Source organism: Delphinapterus leucas, chromosome 15, assembly GCF_059928025.1.
Source record: "Delphinapterus leucas isolate spDelLeu-1000000601 "Yukka" chromosome 15, BTC_Dleu_Yukka2, whole genome shotgun sequence".
Lineage (NCBI taxonomy): Eukaryota > Metazoa > Chordata > Mammalia > Artiodactyla > Monodontidae > Delphinapterus > Delphinapterus leucas.
Window position 1 is genome coordinate 70,846,100 of NC_143143.1, and position 25,404 is coordinate 70,871,503.

General features: G+C 44.2%; 1 protein-coding gene across 1 annotated transcript in view; it reads right to left on the bottom strand.

Annotated features, from left to right (window-relative positions):
- The window catches only part of LOC111184164 (protein tyrosine phosphatase receptor type T), a 185,837-nt gene that overhangs the window by 48,826 nt on the left and 111,607 nt on the right, over positions 1 to 25,404 (bottom strand). The window contains exon 4 of the mRNA XM_089895437.1: positions 16,340 to 16,530. Coding sequence (XP_089751563.1) covers positions 16,340 to 16,530 — 191 coding nt within the window. The remainder of the gene's footprint in view (positions 1 to 16,339; positions 16,531 to 25,404) is intronic.

The window sequence follows — 25,404 nt, forward strand, 5'->3', positions numbered from 1 at the left end:
TCTTTAGTACAAGGTCCTTAATGATTTCACCCCATATGCCCCTCCAGCCTCATTTCTTACCCTTAAAACAATATTTCAGTGATTAGCAACTAAACACAATGCCAGAGACAATTTCAGGTGTTACAGACTTCTGAAACTGACTATATACACAGTGTTCCCTCTGCCTGAAATTCTCTTCCACCTGAGTCTCGCTGGTAAACTCCTACATATCCTTCAAAACCCAGTTCAAGCATCTTCTCTTTTGTGAAACCTTCCTTGCTTACTTTCCCACCATCCCACTGCATCCCCAGCTAGTCAGTCACTTCTTTTATTAGCTGGACTCCTTTACATCTGATAATTTGAATGTCTTGTCTTCCAACCTGGTGATGGGCTACTCCAGGTAAAGGGTAGCATCTTATTTATGTCTGTATCTTCATAACCCAATACTGGCTTTGTATTTCATATGTGCTTGCATCACCCCTTTTGAATAAACGAATGGATGGACAGATGGAAAAAAAAATAGTGTGTGAGATGGCTTCTGTGCATACAGAGGCAAAGATCCTGGAATCTCAGAGGTGTAAGTGGCCTTGAAAATAATTTGTTTGTGCTCCCTTCCACAATGGCCTTCCAGGCAGCTGATAAGCTGATCCCTAACATCTGTTAATTGGATACCATCAAACTTGGATGCCCTTGGTGATGGAGAGCTCACTACACCAAAAAGCTTCCTGCCTCACTTTTGGACAGACCCTCTGGGCATTTCTTTGTTTACTCTGCCTCCACGTACTTCGCCTTTGCCCTGATCCAAGGGGCCCCACAGAGTATGTATGCACCCTCTGCACGACGATACTGCAGAAGTTTAATGACCGTCCCTGCCCACCCTCAGAGTCCTGAAATGGCACAGTTTGGGAGTCCTTTCAACATCCATGCTCTTCAGGATAAACCCAGTGCGAAGATATCCTTTGAAAAATCCTAGATAGTTGTGATGAGTGGCATGTCTCCGTGGGAGATCATGCAGGCTCCTGGCACAGTCTTGGGAGCCTCTGTGTCCCCCTGGTGGGGGATGAAGGAGAATGTGTTGGCCCCGGGGGCCGTGATGATGTTGACAAAGGCTGAGAGGCAACACCTCAAGCAGCCGTCCAGGAGTGAGTGGTAATGACCCCTTAGTTTGCAGACTTTGATCACATATCCATTTCCATTTTTAGGGAGCTGCAACCTAATAGGGGATAATCTCAGGAAAGAAAAAAATATGAGGGGGTACAAGTATGAAAGGGAGTCTCATCTCCGTCTTCAAAGTGAGCCAGCCGAGGGGGATTATTTTTGCATTAGTGGCTAGTTGCAGTAGATTGACCAGGGAATGGTGGCAGTCATTAGGAGCTAATCACATTCTCCTGAAACCAGCATTGCCATCTCACTATATTCATCCATTATCAATCTCCGCTTTGCTTTGCTCATTCTCTTCTCCTTAGAGTGCTGAGCTCTATTTTTACACTCTTCTCTTAGTGTGGAAATGTTTCCAACTCTTCCACAGTGTTGCTTTTCTAAGGCAGTCATTTTTCTTTTTTCTTTTTTTTTTTAAGTCCTAAAAGGTGTAGTGGGGCGGTGTCTGCATCTCTGGAGGTCTGAGCTGTGGTATTCACAGAATCCTCAAAAGGCAGATCTGAAAGGATCTTTTGAGAATGTTATTGCTTCACTTTACAGATCAGCAAAGTGAGGTCTGAAAACATGAAATGACTCACCCAAGAATGCATTGTGAGCCCTTCTTCCCTGTGTCCCTTCTCCCTTCTCTCTTTCCTTCCTTTTCCAATGACCATCTGGGCGCTAGGACTACGCTAGGTCCTAGAAATAATAGCAATGAACACGGCAGACAAGATCTCATGGACTTTCTGTCCTAGTTATGGGAAGGTGCAAACAATAAACAAGATAATTATTGTTTAAAACAAGTGCTACCAAGGCAACAAACAAAGTCCTGGGAGAGACAGTGACTCTGGAAAAGGCACCGCTTTAGGGAGGGTGGCTTGGGCAGAACTCTTGGAAAAGGTGGCATTTGAGGAGGAAAAGAGCAGCCCCTGACTTCCAGGGGCTGGCCTGGCGCTGCCAGCTGCACCTTGGTGTTTTCCTGTTGAACTTAAACAATCTCACAGAATGCCAACACCAGACAAAGCTCCTCTGAGACCAGGATGGGACAAGGCTAAAGCTAGACCACTCTGTAGTCATATCCAAACACAGACAGGAATGTTGCCCAAGCCAAAAAAAACCAACAACCACCCACCCTCTATCCTGGCTCATGTGTGATGCTGCTCCTTGCCAATTTCAGCTGTAGCCTCAAGCCTGTTCTCCCTTCTAACAGTTAAGATTTATTAAGGTACCCAACCCTACCACTTCCTATTGGTGTCTTATCTAGAACAAAGCCTCAGATCACCTAACACAGCTCACATCCTATGAGCCCTTTCTGACACCCTCTTCCTGAGATTTCCCACAGTTCCTAAATCCAGCTTATTCAACTCCAGGTGTATTTCTACTGGTCTCCTGTTGACACATCTGAGCTGAAAAATAGATGATGAGCAGAAGCCAGCTATATGGCAAGAGCTGGGGGAAGAATGTTCCAGGATGACAATGGGTGTGGAGGCCCTGAGATGGAATGAGCTTTGTGTGTTCTAGAACTTGAAGGGAGGCTCTACAGAGCTGAGAGAATATAAGTGATACATCATGTGGATGGGGAAGGTGTGGTGCTCAGCTGAGGTCTGTGGACCACAGCCAAGAATGAGAGTTTTATTTTAAGTCAATGGGGATGCTTTGGACATTTTTAAAAATGAGGAGGCGAAGCCAGTACCAGCATCGTGACAAGTGGCTGAGAGCACTTGTCTCTTAAACCCTCCCTGTATCCTTCTTGACAGGCTTCATAGACTTTAGGATAAGATTATCATCTGGTACCTGTCCCAGACCAACTCTTCTTATGGTCGGTAGGCATTCCACCTACCCACCCACCCACCGTCCCTCCCAGTCACGGAGCTGAGGTCCTGGAGCCAGGGGGAGCTCAGATCACCTGACCACAAGTCACAGGCTTCTTCTGACCTGTTATGCTGAGTCACAGGACTTCGCAACCTAGCCCGGTTTCCCCCCTTAATACTTCAATTTCCTGTTAGAACTGAGAATTGGCCCTGATGTCTGCTTGGCTGACTCCTCTTCCTACCTGTTGGTTTGGCCCTACTGAGATAAGAAAGTCCTTTCTGAACCTTGCCACCCTTCTTTGGACACTTTCTCTGTACCTAAGCCTCCTTGAGTTAGGCCCCAGATAGCGAGACATCAGAACACAGAGTCTCCAAGAGTAGCTCACCTCCAATCCATGGCTGAGAGTATCCTGCTCCATTTCCTTTACCTGTTCACCCACTAACCTCAGCAGATCCTGTCAGCTATGAGGCCCTCCTCACTCCCTTTGGCCTGACTATATCCCTGGAGATAATTAATTGGATATGATATGCCCTGGGGTGTAGCAAAACCAGGCCCAGGGAATGCTGACCAGGCAGTTCCTGGCTGATGCTTCAGGGCACAGCCGAGGGCCTGCTTCCTCCGTGATCAGTCTGGGCTGCCAGGGTTTCTCCGTGACCCCACCCACCACTGCACTCTCCTGATGCAGGGAAGATCCCAGAGAGTCTTCACAAAGGAGGAGCCATTTTACCTGGGTCTTTCACACATCTATCTCGTCAAGAAACATCTCTTGCCGTGCATTTGAGAGGGAAAAGGCAGGGCTTTGCAAAAGGGAGACAGACTAGAGTGTTTGGATATTTTTACTGCAAATCATTTTACCACTCCAAGTCTCAATTAACTTTTTTGAAAATTAAGTCAATAATACACCCTGAATTCAGGCTAGGTGTGGGGGAAGGATGTGACTACACAGGGGCAGCACGGGGAATTCTTTTGCCAATGGAACTCTTATGTACCCTGATTGTTTTGGTGCTTATGTGACTCCATGCATGTTAAAACTCAAAGAATTGTATACCCTGCGACCCCCAAATAGATTTTGCAGCATATAAATTTAAAAATGAAAAAAATACACCCCACGTAGTTTTGCGATGATTAGTGATTACCTGAGATAATGCCTGTAGGCACCTAACCCAACGCCTGGCACATGGCAGGTGTTCAGACTCTTCCATCCCAAGGATATGCTATCCAGCCCCCTTGTTTCACCCCCAGAATTCATTCTCTGCCTCCTATCGAGCAGAAACATCCAGATTATTGTCACAAGACAAAAGAGGGGGGGCTCCTTGCACCATCCTTCCTGGTTTGCCTCAGACCAAAGGGGTTCCCGGGATGTAGAACTTTCATTTAAAACTGGGACCATCCTGGGAAACCTGGGACAACCTGGTCACAGGTAAGACACAGTATTAAGGGAGTGAGAAGGAGTTTTATGGGCGGTTGGAAGCCTAAGGTCTGGTCTCAACTGAGGTCCATGAGCTCAGTAAGTACCCATGTTTACTGAAGGCCATGGCTAGTTGGTGGATGGCAAGGGCTACCATGGATGGCTGTACAGGCTGTGCACAACACAAGAGCACCAAATCGAAGGGAGCACCATTCATCTGGCAGGCATGACAGATTTCTGTATATATTATGAACATCTTCTGCAAGGTGATAAAGTCAAGTATCTTGAGACAGGTGTGCCTTTTGCTGTCTCACTCTAAGGTGCTGAGGTGCTGTATGAGTTAGCGGTGGCCCTGGCAGAGACCACGCTTTCAACAAATGCCCGCTTCTCTGCTGAAAAGCACACGCCTTGGGGATTATAAATGTGGACAGAGAAGGCAGGAGAGGATGACTAATGACATCTCCTCAGAGTGGCATCAGGAGAGCAAATATGACTGTGTGCCATGCCACTAAGTAGACGGTAATTTATGAGTTCTGGGGATGTTGCGTCAAACATCGGAGGGCAGCAAGATGGGGGTATTTGTCTGTGGCAGAAGTTTGGAATGAGCAGAATAGATGAGTGTCTATCTGCACCTAGAGTCACAAAGCACCCTTTAAAAGGCCCCACTGAAAGCTACGTGACCTCTTTTAAATGACAAAGTTTAGGTCAGCTGTCCTCAAACTTTGGTAGGGTTCCAGATTTTCTAGAGAATTTGGTAGAATGCAGAGGCCTGGGCCCTGTCCTGCATCCATGAGCCTGTGTCTCAATGTTCTTTACTAACTCCAGGTGGTCCTGACACATAACGCAGTTTAAGAACCACTGTTTTAGGCAGGAAGGTGACTGGAAACAGCAAATTCCTGGGGAAGACTCCCTCTGAAGACACTCTATGCACCTACAGAGACAGCCCACGATGTGAGGGTCTTTCTGTGTCAGTGTCTTTCTTTAAGAAATACTGCCTTTTAAATTTCTGGATGGCACTATTTTCTTTTCAGTTTTTTAAACTGAAGTATAGTTGATTTACAAATTGTGCCAATCTCTGTGGTACAGCAAAGTGACTCTGAGTCTAAAATACGGCACAAATGAACCTATCTACAAAACAGAAACAGACTCATAGACCTACAGAACACACTTGTGGTTGCCAAGGGGGAGGGCGGAGGGAGAGGGATGGACTTGGAGGTTAGGGTTGGTAGATGCAAACTATTACATTTAGAATGGATGGGACTATTCTTTTTATTTTATTATTATTATTTTTTACCATCTCTGTTGGAGTATAATTGCTTTACAATGGTGTGTTAGTTTCTGCTGTATCACAAAGTGAATCAGCTCTACGTATACATATATCCCCACATCCCCTCCCTCTTGCATCTCCCTCCCACCCTCCCTATCCCACCCCTCTAGGTGGTCACAAAGCACCGAGCTGATCTCCCTGTGCTATGTGGCTGCTTCCCACTAGCTATCTATTTTACATTTGTTAGTGTATATATGTCCATGCCACTCTCTCACTTCGTTGATGGGACTATTCTTAACCAAAAAGTTTTTCACCAGTACTCTGCAAATCAATTAAATTAATATTTAGTATACTATGTTCCACATGCTTCAGAGAAGAGAGGTGAGTAAGACGCTGGCCCTACTTCCAAGAGGCCTATAGTTTGATGGGAAAGCTCAGACTAGGGTACATCTATTCCTCCCATCTCTGAGCCTATGACCTGGGGGACCCCTGCCTCCCATTCCAGGCTACAGACTTCTGATCCTGTCCACACATTTTCTCCATCTGCATGCATGAGTTTCTGGGAGGGTGCCTCTGGGTCAACAGCTCTCCCCTAAACTTGAAGTCAGCTAGAGTTAAGGGGCAGGCTGTCAAAGGCCATGATTTACCTTGTTCATTCTGTTCAGGAAAACTGTGAAAACTTCCTATTTGTCTCCCCAACTAGTTTCATTTTGATTTTTCTTTTTTATAGACAGGCATCTTTGTTTCCTGTCTAAGAGCTGGCTTGCAACATTTCAACTCTTTTATGTTTCTGAGCCCCTACACTTCTGTTTCACTCTGTCACACATACTCTTCCTCTACCCAGCCTTCTACTTTTCTTCAGCTCAGTGCCTCATCTTTTAGAAAGCTTCTGATTGATGCTGGCAGTAATAACTGACAAAAAGCAAAAATAAACGACAAAGCCCTGCATTCACCCTGGACCGCCCTTTCTCATGGGTCCACAAAGCATGTTAACTAGAGTTCCGTTATGTGATTACGTGGTGTGGTAAGACCCTGAGCTTCCTTCAAAGTAGGGCCTTTATTTTCTTTCTGTATCTTTCTAACTATCTCCAGTAAACTACACAGTGTAAGGTACTCAGTAAGTGTTTCTGGCCAAATGAAGTACCAGCATATATTATCAGCCTTCAGGAGTCCATGCTATGTAGTCAAACATGTCACAGAAGATGAAACATGGACCCAGAGATGGAAGAGTCTTGTCCAAGTCCACCCAGCATATCAGTAGCAGATTGAGAACCACGTCTTAACTCTCACTTGAGACACTTTTCTATGGTACCACCTGAAAAATGCTCACTTGGTTGGGGAGGATTCCAATTAAACAGAAAATATTGTTTGCTGGGTTACAAACAGAATACTAAGTGGAAAAATAAAAATAAACTCAAAGGAAAGGACTCAGTTAATAGTCTCTTGTACATGAGCTCTTTCTTGCTAGGAAAACTTCCAAGTCTGAAACCACATGGTTCCTGATGTCTTTTGGCCACCTCTGGAAAAGGCCCAGTTTCTCATTTTAATCCATGGTGAGTGGAATGAAATGAGCAGGCAGAGTCAAGTCTTTCTATTTTGGTCATTATGAGTTTCCAGAGTTGGAGAACAACCATGGTTTTCCCTTTCACGATTTGGGCTTCTGCCACTAATTCCCCATGCCCCTACCCAAGAATCACTCATTTGCAAATTGAGCAGCTCGGCCAGAATCTCTCAGAGATCACCTGCAGTGGCATGTTCTGGGACTCTTTTACCAACTGAGGAGAGAAAAAAATTGTGGGAGAAGCAGGAGGTCCACTCTGTCTCTGCTCAGGTGGCTCTGAGCAGAGAAGAGGGCACCTGGGAGATCCGAAGCATCCATCTCCTTGGTTACACTCCATCGGGAGGCTGCCTGCCCACCATCACTTAGATGACTAAGAGAAAGATGGCAACACTGGCCTCACCCCACACAAGCCATGCACATGGCGTGTCTGCCCAGAGCTGGAAAATGAACAAATGTTTGCTCTTCATTAGGCTGCATCATATTCCTCACAGTTGGTCCTTGTTGCCTTAAATAATCTTAATGGAGCTGTAGTAACCAATACCTTCTGGTTTCCCTACTGGGCTTGTTCTATTCATTATGATGACAGGCTGCCTGGATTGGACTGGATTAACATGCTTCTCTTCCTTCTCTCCATCACAAAGTCACCTCACCCTATTGCCCCACATCCTTCCCAAACTTGATACTCATCTGACCACGACAGTGTCTGGCGTTCTAGGACTCACAGACAATCCCACTCTCCAGCCAACATCTGTTAGCATGCTTAGGATTTTTGGTTTGTAACTGGGGAAGGTGCCCCCCACCTTTGGGCTGGGGGAGGTAGGAGGGGGAGGAGGGAACACTCTGCAGTCCAGGATCACGTGAAGAAGCCCCTTGACTCTAATGTGACTGTGGTCCAATAGCAGGGCAGATGTGTGGGGTCCTCACATGCCTCCATGGGCATCGGATGTGACCGGGAGCAAGTACAGCAGGTGAGGGGAAGGGTCTGTGGGCACAAGCAGGGCACGTGCAGGGGACTCCACGGGCCTCCTCAGACCAGCGTCTCAACCTTGAAAGTACATTAGAGTCCTCTGGAGAGCTTAAGAGATACTGATCCCTGGATCCCACCTCCAGAGATTCTGATTTAATTGGTCTGAAGGATGGCCCGGGTGTTGGTGTTTTTAGAACTTCACTGGGTTATTCTAATGTGCAGTCAAGACTGAAAGCCTCTAAGACTCAGATCTGTATGGGAAGTGCAGTTAATTTGCCTTAGGCCTCCTTGAGTTCTTAGGAACCCAAGGTCCCTGGTCAATCACGGTGGCTAGGACTTGGGACATAACTATGGGGGTGGTAGCCCCAGAGAGTGGGGTCCAGTGGAGCTACAGGTGGGATGGGAGATCCAGCTGGCCTGGACAATTGGTTCCCACTGAGACTCCCAACGTATCATGGACAGAAGCACTCTTTGGATCACTCTGACCAATGTCTTCACGCCCATTGCATAAATATGAAAATGGAGGCCCAGACAGGGGGAGTAACTGGCTCAAGGTCACCCAGATAGTTAATGAAAGAGACAGGGCTTAAATCTAGGCATTTTGACTCTCAATTCAGGACCATTCATGCATTATTTCAAGTCACCGAACTTAAAATATATGCATTGAGAGGTTCAAGTTTACATGCTAAAGAGAGCAAGCTGATTTTATGGCTCGACATGAAAGAATGTGTGTGGGCTTGTCTAGGTTCGGGGCACAGTCTCCAGGTTCAGGCAAACCCATATTTTCCTTGAATTACTGTCCCAGCCCCCTACCTGCCTCTGATCTCCCTGTTCTGATCTACGACAAATAGTTGCATCTAAAAGGCGAATCCAAAGTGGCTGTATCAATTCACATTCCCACCAACAGTGCAAGAGGGTTCCCTTTTCTCCACATCCTCTCCAGCATTTATTGTTTCTAGATTTTTTGATGATGGCCATTCTGACTGGTGTGAGATGATATCTCATTGTAGTTCTGATTTGCATTTCTCTAATGATTAATGATGTTGAGCATTCTTTTATGTGTCTGTTGGCAATCTGTATATCTTCTTTGGGGAAATGTCTATTTAGGTCTTCTGCCCATTTTTGGATTGGGTTGTTTGTTTTTTTGTTATTGAGCTGCATGAGCTGCTCGTAAATTTTGAAGATTAATCCTTTGTCAGTTGCTTCATTTGCAAATATTTTCTCCCATTCTGAGGGTTGTCTTTTGCTCTTGTTTATGGTTTCCTTTGCTGTGCAAAAGCTTTTAAGTTTCATTAGGTCCCATTTGTTTATTTTTGGTTTTATTTCCATTTCTCTAGGAGGTGGGTCAGAAAGGATCTTGCTGTGATTTATGTCATAGAGGGTTCTGCCTATGTTTTCCTCTAAGAGTTTGATAGTGTCTGGCCTTACATTTAGGTCTTTAATCCATTTTGAGCTTATTTTTGCGTATGGTGTTAGGGAGTGTTCTAATTTCATTCTTTCACATGTAGCTGTCCAGTTTTCCCAGCACCACTTATTGAAGAGGCTGTCCTTTCTCCACTGTATATTCTTGCCTCCCTTACCAAAGATAAGGTGACCATATGTGTGTGGGTTTATCTCTGGGCTTTCTATCCTGTTCCATTGATCAATATTTCTGTTTTTGTGCCAGTACCATACTGTCTTGATTATCCTACTGGGCATATACCCTGAGAAAACCATAATTCAAAAAGAGTCATGTACCAAAATGTTCATTGCAGCTCTATTTACAATAGCCAGGACATGGAAGCAACCTAAGTGTCCAACAACAGATGAATGGATAAAGAAGATGTGGCACATATATACAATGGAATATTACTCAGCCATAAAAAGAAATGAAATTGAGTTATTTGTAGTGAGGTGGATAGACCTAGCATCTGTCATATAGAGTGAAGTAAGTCAGAAAGAGAAAAACAAATACTGTATGCTTACACATATATATGGAATCTAAAAAAAAAAAAAAGGTCATAAAGAACCTAGGGGCAAGATGGGAATATAGACGCAGACCTACTAGAGAATGGACCTGAGGATATGGGGAGGGGGAAGGGTAAGCTGGGACAAAGTGAGAGAGTGGCATGGACATATATACACTACCAAACGTAAAATAGATAGCTAGTGGGAAGCAGCCGCACAGCACAGGGAGACTAGCTCGGTGCTTTGTGACCACCTAGAGGGGTGGGATAGGGAGGGTGAGAGGGAGGGAGACGCAAGAGGGAGGAGATATGGGAACATATGTATATGTATACCCGATTCACTTTGTTATAAAGCAGAAATTAACACACCATTGTAAAGCAATTATACTCCAATAAAGATGTTAAAAAATAAAATAAAATAAAAGCAAATCCAGCTTTAAAAAATCCTGCTCCCTTCAATGGCTCCCCATTGCTCCTGGAATAAAGTCCAAATCCCCTTGCCCACACCCCATGCCTGCCCCTACTAACAATTTCAGCCCCATCTCCTTCTTTGCTCCTTCCTATTTCTCAAGCTTTGGCTTAGGCTTTATGTCTTCCAGAAAGCCACTGGCTATCCATCCTCAGGCTAGGCTTAATGCATCCCACCTCCAAGGGCTCTGATAGCACTCTGGGGATACCTCTACTGTGACATTTTGCCAAACAGTGAAATAGTTTACATGTGCATCTCGAAGAATAAGCTCTAAGCTCCCCAGAAGACAAGGACTCTATCTTGTCTCCTCAGTTTCTAGAGTCCAGTACAATGCCTGGTCTATGAAAAGTGCTCTGACATCTCACAGTTGAAATTCTGTGTTTTTAATATCATCTATGTGTCAATGGCTCCCAAAGTTTTCTCCCCAGTCCAGGCTTCTTTCCCAAATTCCAGACTCATATATCCAGCTACCTACTTTCCATCTCCACTGAGATATCTAATAGACATCTTAGTTCAAAATCAAACTCCCCATTCCTTCCTTATCCCCAAGTCTGTTTCACCTGCAGCCTTCCCATCTCCACTGGTGGCAACTCCATCCTTCCAGTGGCTTGGGTAATAGCCTTGAGGTCACCCTTGATTCCTCTCTTTCTCTCCCAGGCCACATGTAATGTGTTAGAAAATCCTGTTGGCTCTATCTTTAAAATACATTCAGAATCCAGCCACCTCTCTCCACCGCCGCTGCCACATCCCGGGTGAGTCAGCACTGTCTCTCTGCTGGGTCACTGCAGTGGGCTCGCAACTGGTTTCCCTGCTTTTACCCTTTCCTCCCTCTGTCAATTCTCCACAGAGCAGCAAGAATCAATCTTTCAAAATAATGTCAGAAAATTATCACTTGTCTTCTCAAAACGCTGCAGTGGTTTTTCATTTCATTCAGAGTAAAAGCCAAAGTCCCTATAATGACTTATAAGGCACTATACGATCAGGCCCCCTTTATTTCTCCAGTTGCACCTTCTATTACTTTTCTTTCTTGTTCACTGGACTCACACCACACTTGACCTCCTTGTACATGCCAGATATATTACTCCCTTGATCTTGACTCTTTTCCTCCAAATACTTTCCAGCATGTCTCTGCTCAAATCTCATATTCTAATTAAAGACTGCCCTTTCAGCCTGTTTAATACTGGAACTCCTTCACCTCATGTCCCTGGAATATACCATCTCCCTTCCTTGCGCTTCTCTTTCGTTTCCCATGGTACTTACTTGTGGAAGACTGTATTATCCACAGATTATATTTTCCACTACTCCTGTTCTGTATTCTCTCTTAGAATCTTGCAGCTACACCTCCCTTCATCAAGAGATGGAGTCTAATTCCCCTCCCCCAGAATGTAGGCAGGTATTGTTTGCGTATAACCAATATAAGGTGGTTGGAGCGATGCTGTGTGGCGTCCAACTGTAGGTAACAAGGGGTGACGCGCTTCCCACCTTGTTAGCTAGCGGGCTCACCGGCAGAGCTCTGCGCCACCATGTAAGAAGTTCAGCGATCCCGAGGCAACCATGCTGTGAGAAAGCCCAGGCCACCGGAAGAGGCTGAGTGTAGGTGTTCCAGCTGGCAATCCCAGCTGAGATCCCAGCTGTTAGCTATCTGAGTGAAGACACTTTCAGATCTTCAGTCCCAAGCCTTAGAGCATTCCCAGTCAAGGCTTTAGACATCATGGAAGAGAGACAGACTATCCCTGTTGTACCCTGTCCAAATGCCTGACCCACAGAATCAGTGAGCACAATAAACTGGCTGTTCTACGTCACTAAGATCTGGGGTAGCTTGTAACACAGCAAACAGTGTTTTTCACTGTCTAACATACTATATTATTTACTAACATATTACATTAGGTAAGTTATTGTAAAATAACTTCCTTATCTTTAAGTCTATTGTTTATCTTGGGTTTCCTCTGCTAGAACACAGGCTTCACAAGGGCATGTATCTTTGTCCATTTTTGCTCTCTGTTGTATCCCAAATACCTCGAACAGTTCTTAGAAATAGTAACTACTCAGTAAATATTTAATGAACAAATTTGTAAGTGATTGTACAACTTAAGTGAATTTTATAAGACACAGCTTGCTATAGCTGAGAGGTCCCTTATATGTCAACTTGTCAAACCCACTAATTTGTATGAAAAAAATGATCAGGGTAGGCGAGTGACAGGCAACGGAGCACATGGCGTGTGGGTTTGATAGTAGGATTGAAGACCCAGGAATCATGTATCTACAATAGGAAACAGTCTTCAAGTAGATTTGTGATTCTTTGTTCAGTATGTAGATTCCAGACATCACAGGAGGCTTGATGATCAAAGCAATATCCAGCTATAGTCTAAGGAAGTGGAAAGACAGTGTGGAAAGACACCTATGAAGTAATGTTTTCCAATTAACCTCTAGTTAATCAGGAAATGCTGTTAACTAGAAGCTAAGCATTCAAGCTAACTGATTAATATAACTTGAACTAACTGAGGGCAAGTCTACTCTACTTAATGATATTTATGGTTGAAGTTCAAATGATGGAACAACATTTATTGTTTTCTCTCTCAGAAATAAAAGCAGTTCATTTCCATGCTAGAAAATTTGGAAAATGTAAAAAGGCACAAAAAAAATAAATGAAAAAAAAAATCAATCCAAATCCCACCACATAAGTATGGATGCCTTTAAGAGATATCATTCTGGAAGGAAATGCACCAAAGTCGTCAAATGTATTTGTATTTCTGTTTTCAAATCTTAGACCGCAAGTTCTTAGAACAGTGTTTCTCAGGCTTTGACTACTTGGCCCCCTTTCTGATAAGCCACACATGTCCCTTAATGCTATTTGAAACTTTAAAACAAATTAAATATTATGACTAATAATTTATTAAACCTTCATGATATTGAGTACGACTTTACAAACAACACACCTTCTCCTGACATTCACTTACCACACAGGTCTACACAAGTGAGCGTGAGCACACACACATGCCCCCCCCCACCATACTTTAAGGCGTTGGGATTGAGGCTGGAGAGAGATGGGCCCCAGGCTGAGCAGCTGCAAACAGTCTCCTGTAGACATTTCGAAATAAAGATAATGACAGGAGCAGAGCCCTGCTTGAGTAAAAGATAAGGCGAGCACATTTTTCTCATTCCTATGGTCAAGGAGACATCCTAGACCACACATGTGCAGAAAAGATACTCAGGGGTCAAAGGTGAGAGGGGACGCCAGCCCATAATATGTCCCAACCTCCCAGAAACCCTCACGCTAGAATTCATCTTGGCTGAAAGATGTGCGTGCACATTGGGCAGGGCCCTGAGTCAGGCCAAATATGGGCACGAGCAAGATGACTGGCCAGAGGGAATGTGGAAAACTGCCCTCACATGAGCAATTTTAGCCACACCCCCTACTGGGCACGACTCACTGAGTCTGCCTGTGTATACTTCCACACGTACTTTGCATCTAATAAACATTTTATCTGCTTCATAATCTCTGTCTCTTTGCTGAATTCTTTTTTCAAAGAAGACAAGGACCGAGGTCCAGCCGCTGGACCCCACGGCCCGCTGAGATCAGGATCATTTAACCAACCTCCTAGGAAATAAGGCCCAGGGATGTGAGGTGATGAGACCGTCACCTGCAATTCTTATCCCAGTATCCTCCCAAAATTTATAGATTGAGTATATGAAAAATACTATTTTTTTTCTTTTTTTTTTTTTTGTGGTACGTGGGCCTCTCACTGTTGTGGCCTCTCCCGTTGCGGAGCACAGGCTCCGGACGCACAGGCTCAGCGGCCATGGCTCACGGGCCCAGCCGCTCTGCGGCACGTGGGATCTTCCCGGACAGGGGCACGAACCCGTGTCCCCTGCATCGGCAGGCAGACTCTCAACCACTGCGCCACCAGGGAAGCCCGAAAAATACTATTTTACTTAGACCGTATTTGAAATTAACTGCTGGGGACAGGAATAAAGACACAGATGTAGAGAATGGACTTGAGGACATGGGGAGGGGGAAGGGTAAGCTGGGATGAAGTGAGAGAGTGGCATGGACATATATACACTACCAAATGTAAAATAGGTAGCTAGTGGGAAGCAGCTTCATAGCACAGGGAGATCAGCTCTGTGCTTTGTGACCACCTAGAGGGGTGGGATGGGGGGGTGGGAGGGAGTTGCAAGAGGGAGGGGATATGGGGATATATGTATACATATAGCTGATTCACTTTGTAATACAGCAGAAACTAACACACCATTGTAAAACAATGACACTCCAATAAAGATGTTAAAACAAAAAAACCAAACCAAAACAAAAGAAGTTAACTGCTGGTTCTCCTGAGCTGGTAATTACTCATGTCCATTGACATAAACGTTTTTGTTTGCATTAACTGTGTCAAACGTTCTCCTTGCTACCATGTTTTATACTCTCAAAGTTTTAGGACCAGACAGGCCCTTAGTAATCACCTATCCAAACTCTTCATTCAACTGATAAAGAACTTTAAAACTCAGGTAGCAAAACGACAGGCCACACAGCTTGTTGTACTGGAATCTGGATGTCTGGATACCCCCTACCGCCAAATTTAGCACAATTTCATGACCTCACACAACTTCTGAAATATTGCTTTGTAAGCTCTTTCTCAGAATACAGTCTGAGAGATAAACTTAGTCTGCAGTATCAAGAATTCCAAATGTGTAGCATCTGAGTCAATGCATTTTCACTGCACACAGTGAAACTGAACCCAGCATATCTGGGCCACAGGATGGATGTGAGAAAAAAAAAAACAAAACACCACCACCACCACCACCACAACAAAACCTAGTGCAACTAACTCAGAACCTGGCACACAGCAAATGCTCAAAAGATATTTTGGGAAGGATGGAGGAGAGGTAGAGAGAGGAAAGGAAAAGAGAAGAAAGAGATGCTTGGCTCCAAAGCCGCCTGCAGCTGGATTCTGACAGGCTCAGGAGGGATGCAAAATTCCTCTTGGGGGCCAGGTACTCCTTAGTGCAGGAAAACATCTTAATGAGTTTTTCCTTCTACGTTTTGTTTGTAAAAGGTGAGGCCTAAAGGGCAAGGAGTGAAACAAAAGGAGTGAGATAAAGATAGCTATAACTGTTCTGCATAATAAAGTAGAGGGAGTGGAGTTCTTTTCCTGGCTGCTATAAAAAGGAGGAGAAAAAAAAAAGGGAAAATTTTAGGACACTAAAAGGAACTTTGGGGAAGGAAGTGGATAGAGACCTGTCTGGTGACCAGAACCTCACCTCAGGAGGACTTGTATTCAGGTACTTCCTGTACGCGGCTGCAATCCTTCTGTGATTCCCTAAACCTTAGTAACAACTGCTACTCACGAATCCTTGGCATTAGAGGCTCGCTGGGGAGGAAGGTAAGGGATGTCCAAGGCTGGGGCTGCGGAGCAGGTACCGAGAGAGGGAGGACAGCAGTCACCAGATGCGATATTGACTTGGGGGTGTTGAAAACACAACAGAAGCATGACCATGAGGCAAGAGGTGACCAGGAGCAAGCAGGCCTGCTGAAAATCACTGGCAGGGGTGATCTGCTGGCTTTTCTACAACATGTGGGATGGGGGCTGGAGCCATTCTATTGATATCTTCCCATTGCAGGCAGGTGTGACTCTAAACTGATGCAGTAGGTCTGGGTGGGCCTGAGATGGTGCATTTCCAGCAGGCTCCCAGGTGGTGTTGACGCTGCTGAACCCGGGACCATACTTTGAGTACCTTTAGTACCCACGAAGCCTCTGTGCCCATCAGGCAGTTTCCCGCAGGCTGGTCTCTTACCTCATATTCCTCCTTGAACCCGTAGCCCTGGCCTCTCTTCATCTGAGTGATGTGCTGGAGCAGGTCAGCAACCCGGATGGCGGGCTGGAACTGGTCCCGGGGATAGCTCATCTCCACGGGGTCGCAGGCCCGGTAGGGGTGAGTCTGGATCGTGAGGGTGGGCTGGGACAACTCCCCACGGCTGCCATCTGCTTCAAAAAGAAGGAGGGAGAACAGACCATCACCTATAGGAGTTTTGTCCTCTGTCCTCTGTACCTCCCCTAGGTTGCCCTCAGGAGGGCAGAGGGAACTAACTCAGGACTCAGCTGATCAGGGAACTGCAGAAAGAATAAAGAAACACGGTTTCCCTGGTGTGGCTGTGGCGGTAGATTTAAACATGAAAACAACAAACAAACCAGTGACACAATAACCCTTGGCTCGTTTCTACTTCAAGGGTGCATCTTGATGGAGTAAAGACAGGGTTCCAGGTTGGCTGTCATCTCCTGCCTGTTTCTGTCCTTCCTTCAGGCTTGTCAGGGTGGTCTCAGCCAATCCAGGCCAATTCCAGAACCAGTGAGAAGCCAGGCAGGATGCATACTAGGAGCACCCTCCTGTTGAGGAAGCAGACTACCTGGAATCGTCTCTGGTGCCTGCCTGCAGGTGAGGAGAGCCTCAGGTCCCTGGAGATCAGAGCCATGTGTCTGCTTCCGGTCCATTTGCCTGCATCCCCGTGTGACCTGGTTTCTCTACTAGTTTGTTTCCTTTGGGTCATACACTGGGAGGAATTGGAACCAGTCTTGGATCCGCAGTAGATAGCAGGGACCCTGACCCTCTCAGCTGCTCTCCAGCTATGGGCTCTGCAACAATGATCACCTTCTGCCTACTGTCTAGTTTCCCCAGAATTTAACACTCTTAATCCAGGAGTGATGCTGAACCTACCTTGCAGGTGGGGAAGCCTGAGCCTCCTCCTTCAGTCCTGACAGCTACTTCTCCCAGGCCTGGGTCCTACGCCTCATGTCCTTCATACATCTATCCTTGGTATAAGATCTATAATCTTGCCTGATAATAATCTTTAGACACACTGAATTGTGTTAATTGCTCCCTACTAGTTGGGCCACTCTCAAAACTGATGCCTGCTTAGGTTGGAATTTGAATTCCTCTGTTCCCCTTAGACCAGTAAAACCACTTTCTTACCCTATGAACTCCCTGCCAGCCATACACTGTCGAACTTTCAGGGCCAGTTCGTCTTACCCAGAACCGTTCAGGCTTGGTCTCCCCAACCTCCTCCCAAAGACATGGACAGTCTATGCTCTAGACCCTCCTGTTTGTGGCATGCAGAAGATGAGCACTGCCAGATCTGATGTGTCTCACCCAGATGTTTTCAGGCACTGCAAGGGACCAAGGCAGACCCCACGGGGCCTATGCCACACTCGTTCCCTGGGAGTTCTAGCATACATTCCTCATTTTCTGCAACTTGTCTTTTCAAAATCCACGTATCTTTCAGCTTGTTTCTGTCTGTCGCAATAATCCATCAAACACTGATTCTGTATGTAAAAGTGAACTTTCCTCCTATGTGATAGCATGAGCAAAACTCTTCCTAGTAAGGAAGGATTGCCAACAGAAGGATCTAGAATATATAGGTTTATGCACCAGGAAGAAGGGCCTAGGTGAGATGTAAGCACAAGTTTTCTGACAAGCATGAGAAAAATACTGCTTACTTTTCTCCTGGGATTTGAGGTAACAGGTAACACGTCTTCACTGGCGTTGCTTAAACATAGAGCTGGCAAATGTAGGCACAGCTTCCCTTCTCCATCACACCCTTGTGATCAGGAGTTAGATTTACTGAGACCCCACTCTGTTCCAGGGACTCTGGTAGACACTGGAAATGCACAGAATACAGGTTTCACCCTCAAGGCTGGGTGGTCTAGTAGGGTAGACAGACAAGAAGAACCACTGGAAGCATGAGCAGAGAAGCTGGAAAAGCCAAGCACATCTAGGTAAAGGGCAAGGAAGATATGATGGAGTGGAGGTAGAGGGTGGAAATATGATGGGGGTAAAGCCGTGAGACACGGTGTGAGTTCAGCCTAGAAAGGTGTGAATGTCTAAGAATCTTCAAGCCAGTGGGAAACCACTGAAGGATTTTCAGAAGACTCCTCGTTAAAGACTCATGCTATTTCTTGTAGACGTCCCAGCTGCCATGGATCTGAGGCCTCCTTCCAGTGAATATCACTCATGGGGATGGAGAAAAAAGGAGCACTTGAGTTTGCTTCTCTAGATGCTGCACTTCACGATTCCCAGGACAGGATGAACCGGAGTGAATGCCTGGAGCTCTGTGAGTGTCTCCCACCTAAGCCACTATCATATATGGTGACAGGTATCTTCAGAGACCCACGGGCCTGGGACCTGGGCTGCCTGGGAGACCAGTTGCCTGGCAGAGATAGGCTCCTTAGGAAAGAGCATCTGACAACCTCTGTGAGATGCCAAGTGTTCCCAAAACCAAATAGCTACCAATATGGATATTTTCCTCTAAACACATTGCTAGACAGACTGTAAACTTGGTGTCAGCAAAACCAACACTGGAATGGAAAACAAACGTGTCTGAAATTTAGCAACTTGTGTTGCTGTAACATTTGTAATAATGTCAGTGCTGGTGCTAATGATGCTATGAAGACTCAGAACCAAGGGAGTTTCAAGGTTTATTAATTCAACTAGTTGGACTCCCTTTTCCAATGTATCTTACTTCACCTATTCCCTATTAACCCCTGATAATGCAGAAGTGATGCCTTTTATCACACCCCATTTCACCAGACTCACTATACTTAATTTTCCATCATTAGGTTTAATGAAAACCCAATTTCACAACTCACTTCTCTCAGGAACCTACAAGTAATGCTACATTTTTATCAGCCCCAATTAAAAATCGTTACGATGTTCCTTTTCGAGAGGGAGCCTTAAAACTAATGTGTGATTCTGCTGCTAATTCAACAAGGGTGCTGGAATCCACATGCTGCTCGTAAAATGTAACTCAAACCAGCTGGCCCAGGGAGAGAACATTTTTCATTTTTCTCCTCACCAGACCCTTAATTTTCATGCCATTTCAACTGCTCATTTATAGGCCTTACATGTTTATTTATCACATAATAATATTTTGGATTTCTTTTGCACCTTTTCTATAGCTGTTGTCTAAGGCTGTGAATTCCCCAGCAATGTGTCTTGTTGCTACCCGTGAAGGGCTGCTAGCGCGAGCAGAGGGATCATGGTGCCGTGTATGAGATGCCAGGTTACCACCGTCCCTCTGATTTCCTCTTTTCTGTCTCTCTGCCAGTCGCTCTTCCTTCTTCCTTGGGAACCCGGCTTTGACATTCTCTTTCTTTTTTATCCCCCTGCTGCCAAGCCATTAGAGATCTCCCACTAGCAACAGCCACATATGTCCAATCACTTGCTAGGAACTGCCACTCCAGCCGGTTAACAAATATTTACTGAGTACCTATAGTGTACAAAGCACAGTGTTAGATATAAGTACAGACAGGAGGGTGGAGGAAAGTGTGTTCAGAGGGTGATACGCTGCCACACCCCTTGCAGGAGAGAAGAGGAGATAAGATGTGCATAAACATGTCTGACAAAGGTGGAACAGATGGGCTCCAGGAGGTGGGAGGATAACGTGTTGCAGAGTTAGGCACCGTGGGAAACATCGCCCAAGCTTTAGGCATTCACGCCCCACTTCTGTCGTTTTTGCCATCACTGTGTACAACCTGTACCAGCTCTGTCCAATAGAACTCTCCACAATGACGGAAATGGTCTGCATCTGTGCTGTGCAATATGGTAGCCACTGAACACATGTGACTACTGAGTGTGTGAAATGCGGCTAATGTGATGGGCAAACTGCATTTTACACTTTGCTTAATTTTAATTCACTTAAATTTAAACGTACACATGTGGCTTATGGTTACTATACTAGGAAGCACAGATCTAGAGAAAGAGACAGAGAAAGGGAGAGCATTCTGGAGTTACACAGGGAGTAAAGAGGTCCAGTGGAAATATAACATGGACCACGTATGTAAATTAAAATTTTCTTATAGCAACGTTAAATAAGGTAAAAAAGGAACAAGTGAAACTAATTGCAATAAGAAATTTTGTTTAACCCAATACATCGAAATGATATTTCAACATAGAGTTGGTATAAAATTATTAATGATATATTTGACGTTCTTTATTCATACTCAGGCTTTGAAATCCAATGTGTATCTTATAAAGCATTTCAACTCAGACCAGCCATATTTCCAGTGCTTAACACCACATATGGTTAAGTGGCTATAGTATTAGACGGGGCGGGTGTACATCCAGTGCCAAATCAAGTTCTAAAGAGAGCTGACTTCGAGATAGAGTGAACTCGAAAAGACACTGATCTAGTGTAAGACAGCTCCAGCACAGCACCGCCCAACAGAACTTCATATGACGATGGAAGTGCTCCGTATCTGCACATTCAATATGGTAGCCACTAGTCACCTATGACTGTCAAGCACTTGAAATGTGGCTAGTGGGACTGAGGAACTGAATTTTTACTTTAACCCAATTTCAATTAATTTAAACATAGACAGTCACCTGTGACCAGTGGCTACTGCACTGAAGAGTGCATATCTATATAGTCATGTCTTCAAAGTTTTTCTTTAAATCTATTTTCAACCATTGCTTTACTTTATCTCATTAAAAATGACGGTGAAATAGAAAATCATGGGTGTGATATGCTAGCTCTGACTTAAACTAAGATTAGGTGTATACAGACTTGTGACCTTCGAGAAAGAGTAGATTCACATACCCCCATCTCATATCCCCTCAGGAATGTTGAATAGTGCATATCTATATAGGAATTACCTTTTCTCCCTGTCTTAAACCTGACCAACTCCATAGGGTTGAACTTGTAAAACTAATAGTTAAGTAGAATGCCATCCCACTGTGCCACATTCTACGGAACTGAAATGGACATTATACAATTGACAATCGACACGGTTATACTTCGTTACTTAAGGTAACACTGGCTCGAAGGACAAAAAAGAAATGCTTCATCTTTTCCCATTTTCTTTCCTGGGCTCAGAGAATCAAAGGCTCTAGCAAGCAAATACGGGCATGGGGCATCTCCAAGCCCTTTCTCTTCCTCGGTCCCTTTCATTGGCTAAGACAAAAGAGGGTGGATAAACACCTTTGTACCCCAGCACTCAGATTCAGTATTAGAAAAAAATCTGAGATGGGAACCGTCATAGGAAAGTGCTTCTGGATTCATCTGCTCCTCCTGATAAAGAAATCAATCTTTCTCTTTGTGGAGAGAGTGTGAATTCCTTCTTCCACAGCTCTCACATGACTTGGAAGGATGGTGGAAGATACATCACATAGGGATGGGGACTGTGAACCTCCGTTACTTCTCCTGTTTAAGTCACAAGAAAAGGATTCCAATCAGTTGAACAGCAAAAGCAGCGATAAGAATCTGCCTTCTCTGTTTATTGGCAAACACCAGTCCCTAGAGACCTCTCCTTCTTCGAAGTTAAGGAAAACAGAAACAAAACAACACGGAGTCTCAGAAAAATCTGTGATGTGAAAAATAAGAAAAATGACACTCTGGATGCTGATAAAAATAAAATTTTCAAAAGAAAAGTAGTCAGTGTTGACTGTTTACCCAACAGCCATCCTTCACCTTCTTCCTTTCTGGCAGAACCCCCAAACGACTCTGCGTGCCCACACATTCCCCATGTGACTCAGAGGAGGATGACCCTATTCCAAGACGTAGGGGAAAATCCTGATTTTTTTAAGCCAATCAGATGTTCCTATCATCTTTGCCAATTTTCAAAAATTTTCAATGAGCTAGGAGGGAAGGTCTACTAGGGGAGTTCTATTTTCTTCTAGGAAAGATTTCCTTACTTCTAAGAAGGATATTCCAGGGGCTTCTGTCTCCTACTGGACATTACCATGTGCGGGTTTGATGCTTGGAACTGCTAAAGCAATCTCGCATCCAAGAAAGGATCCAGGCTAAGGGCAATGCCAACATGAGATGGCAAAGTGGAGAGCTTGAAAGGACGGGGGGCTTTAAGGACATTCTTGGGCATCTCATTCAACCAATCAATGGAACCTCCTCTAACTCCTGACTTCCTGTTCTGTAAGATAACACATTAACTTATTGTTTAAGCCCATTTGATTTTTTTCTATAACCTACACAGTGGAAAACAGAAATGCATTTTACATGGCATGAAATTCAAGAAAACATGGAAGAATAAAGAAAGTGAAAGATTAAACAATAAGAGGACAGCTTTTCCAAAATATGGATCAAGTGAAGAAGCAACTAGAGGAAAATTTGCTGAGTGAGGCAAGGAACGATGGTAAGGAAACCAAAATGGAAGAGCAGAATTTGAATGGACAATGGAATCTGTAATGAGAATAAGCAACAGGCAGAAACTTGTGGAGAATTAATTTGAGAAGCCTGTAGTGAACATATATGGGAATGAGAACAATGAGACTTCTTTTTCCTTGGCATCTATCATCTTGCTCATGTGTGTTCACATGTGAAGGCACCAAAAAGACATTTTCAGAGAAAAAACAGACATATAAAAGATAATTGCTGCTACTAAAGAAGAGAATAGAATAAACAAAATAGATGCAATAATAAAGGATACAATGTAAAGACAGCTTTCTGGCAGAATAAAACCCAAAAATGAACAAAATGTAAAGAGCTCTCCATGTACAATTTAAAATTAGAACAAATCTCCTGATAATGTTATTAAATATTATTGATGTAGAAATACTCAGATAAACATCTAGGCTGGAAAAAAAAGGCTATCTATAAAGAAAAAGAAACAATGCTAACCATATTTTCTGTTGCCCAAATTTAAATGCCAAAAATCATCGGAACAATTTTTTTTTTTTTTTTTTTTGCGGTACGCAGGCCTCTCACTGTTGTGGCCTCTCCCGTTGCGGAGCACAGGCTCCGGATGCGCAGGCTCAGCGGCCATGGCCCGGCCGCTCCGCGGCATGTGGGATCTTCCCGGACCGGGGCACGAACCCGTGTCCCCTGCATCGGCGGGCGGACTCTGAACTACTGCGCCACCAGGGAAGCCCCGGAACAAAATGTTTGAGGGAAATATGCTGTGACTCCAAAATCATACCCTGATATAAGTTGTTTTTCATTTGTGAGGCTCCAGAAAGATGTTCCCTGATGCACAAAGATTCAGAAATTATACTGGCTCTGATTCTTTTCTAGAGGCTTGGGGAGGTGGGGAAATAAGGAAAAAATTTTTTAGTTAAAAAAAATTAAAAACTCCCACAAGATCGGAGGAAATTGTATTTTAAAAGAACTGATTTGTTATACACCAAAATCAGTTAAACATAGATATGAGTATTAAAATCAAAATAAATGTGAGCTGAAACACAATGAACTAAAAAAAAAGAATTGTTAATGAGAAACTATGTTAAAACATCTAATATAAAAATACTTGATTAAATTCTGAAATGTTACTAACAAAAACGAGGAAATGGGTGACTGATGGATCACGAGAAAAAAAATCAACTTCTTCACCTGTTATAATAGACAGTCAATATATACTATTTTAATCTTGCTCTTAAGTAAAGGATCTAATTTCAAGCGTGTGTGTGCATATCTGTGTGTGTGTGCACATGTGTGTATGTGCACACTTAAGTTAAAGGTATCAATTAGTAGAATAAAAAGAAGGGTTTATAGTTTTCAAATAGCTAGAGGCAATAAACAAAGGAAACTCTGGACCCCCACCACATTTTGGTCTGGGGTCTGCATTTGTGCTCTGCGTGTGATAGAGCAACTGCAAACCTAGAAATCAACATACAAAATCCATGTAATACCACAGAAAATCTTCCTGTCCTGACAAGCAAATGAGAACCACTCTATAGAGCTATTTTCATAATCCAAGACATGTTAATTCCCACAGAACAAAACCGCCTCCACTAAAGATGAATTCATAGCGGAAAAATAAAATGTAAAGAATGACAAGCCACGTGAGCAAGCTTACCCCCACAAGGGAGCGTCAGCAGACATGGTACCCAGAGAGATATGCCCGCCAAGGATTGAAAATAATAAAACTGTCTAAGAGACAATAAAATAAATACACTTAGATTGATCAAAGAGAATATGGAAGGACTGTGAACCACAGCAATAAGGCAACACATCATGGAGAAAGGATGAGTGACTTTGCAAAATACAAATTTAACTTCTAGAGATGAAAAATATAGTCACTGAAAGTAGAAAGTAAGTAGATAAATATAAGAACAAACGATAATGGGACATAATGGAAGTTAAGGACACAGCAGAGAAGCTGAAGAAAAACAAAAGCTGGTTCTTTCCTTCGAAAACACTGATAAATGAGACAAACGTCTGCCAAAAATGATTAAGAAAAAAGACACGTAAACCACTTCACAGTTTCTAGAAACGGGTAGAACGCTTTTATCACACGCTTGGATCGGCGAGTGAGTAACTGACTGGGAAAACCATGAAACACATCTGAAGACTCTGATGGATGTGGCCAGGGTCAGAAGTTACCTTCCAGCCCTTTACCAGAGCACCAGCTTTTTCTTAAAGTTTTATTTTGAGATAATTGTAGATTCACATGCAGTCGTAAGAAATAACTTAGAGAGGCCCCATATACCCTTCAGTCAGTTTTCCCCAAGTTACCATCTTACATAACTATTACACAGCATCACAATCAGGAAACTGACATGAACGCACTCCACTGAACTTACTTGGATTTCACCAGTTTTACGTGCACCTGTGCGCGTGTGTTCACAGCTGTATGTAATTTAATCACAGGTGTAGATTCCTGTGACCACCACAGCCAAGACGCAGAAGTACTTCCAGCCCAAGGATCCCTCACGTAACAAAACACTGGCCTTTGAGTTTCTCTGGGCTGCTTCCTGGACTCTGGGTGACTGTAGCAATAATGAGAAAAGTGTCTCTCAGTGAAACCCTGTGGTCTACTAGAGCCCCATAAACTGGGCCCCATCTTTCCTGAGGCTCCTCTAATCCAGGGGTCCACAGGGTGGCCATGTGTGACCATGCATGCTGTGCACTGCTTGAT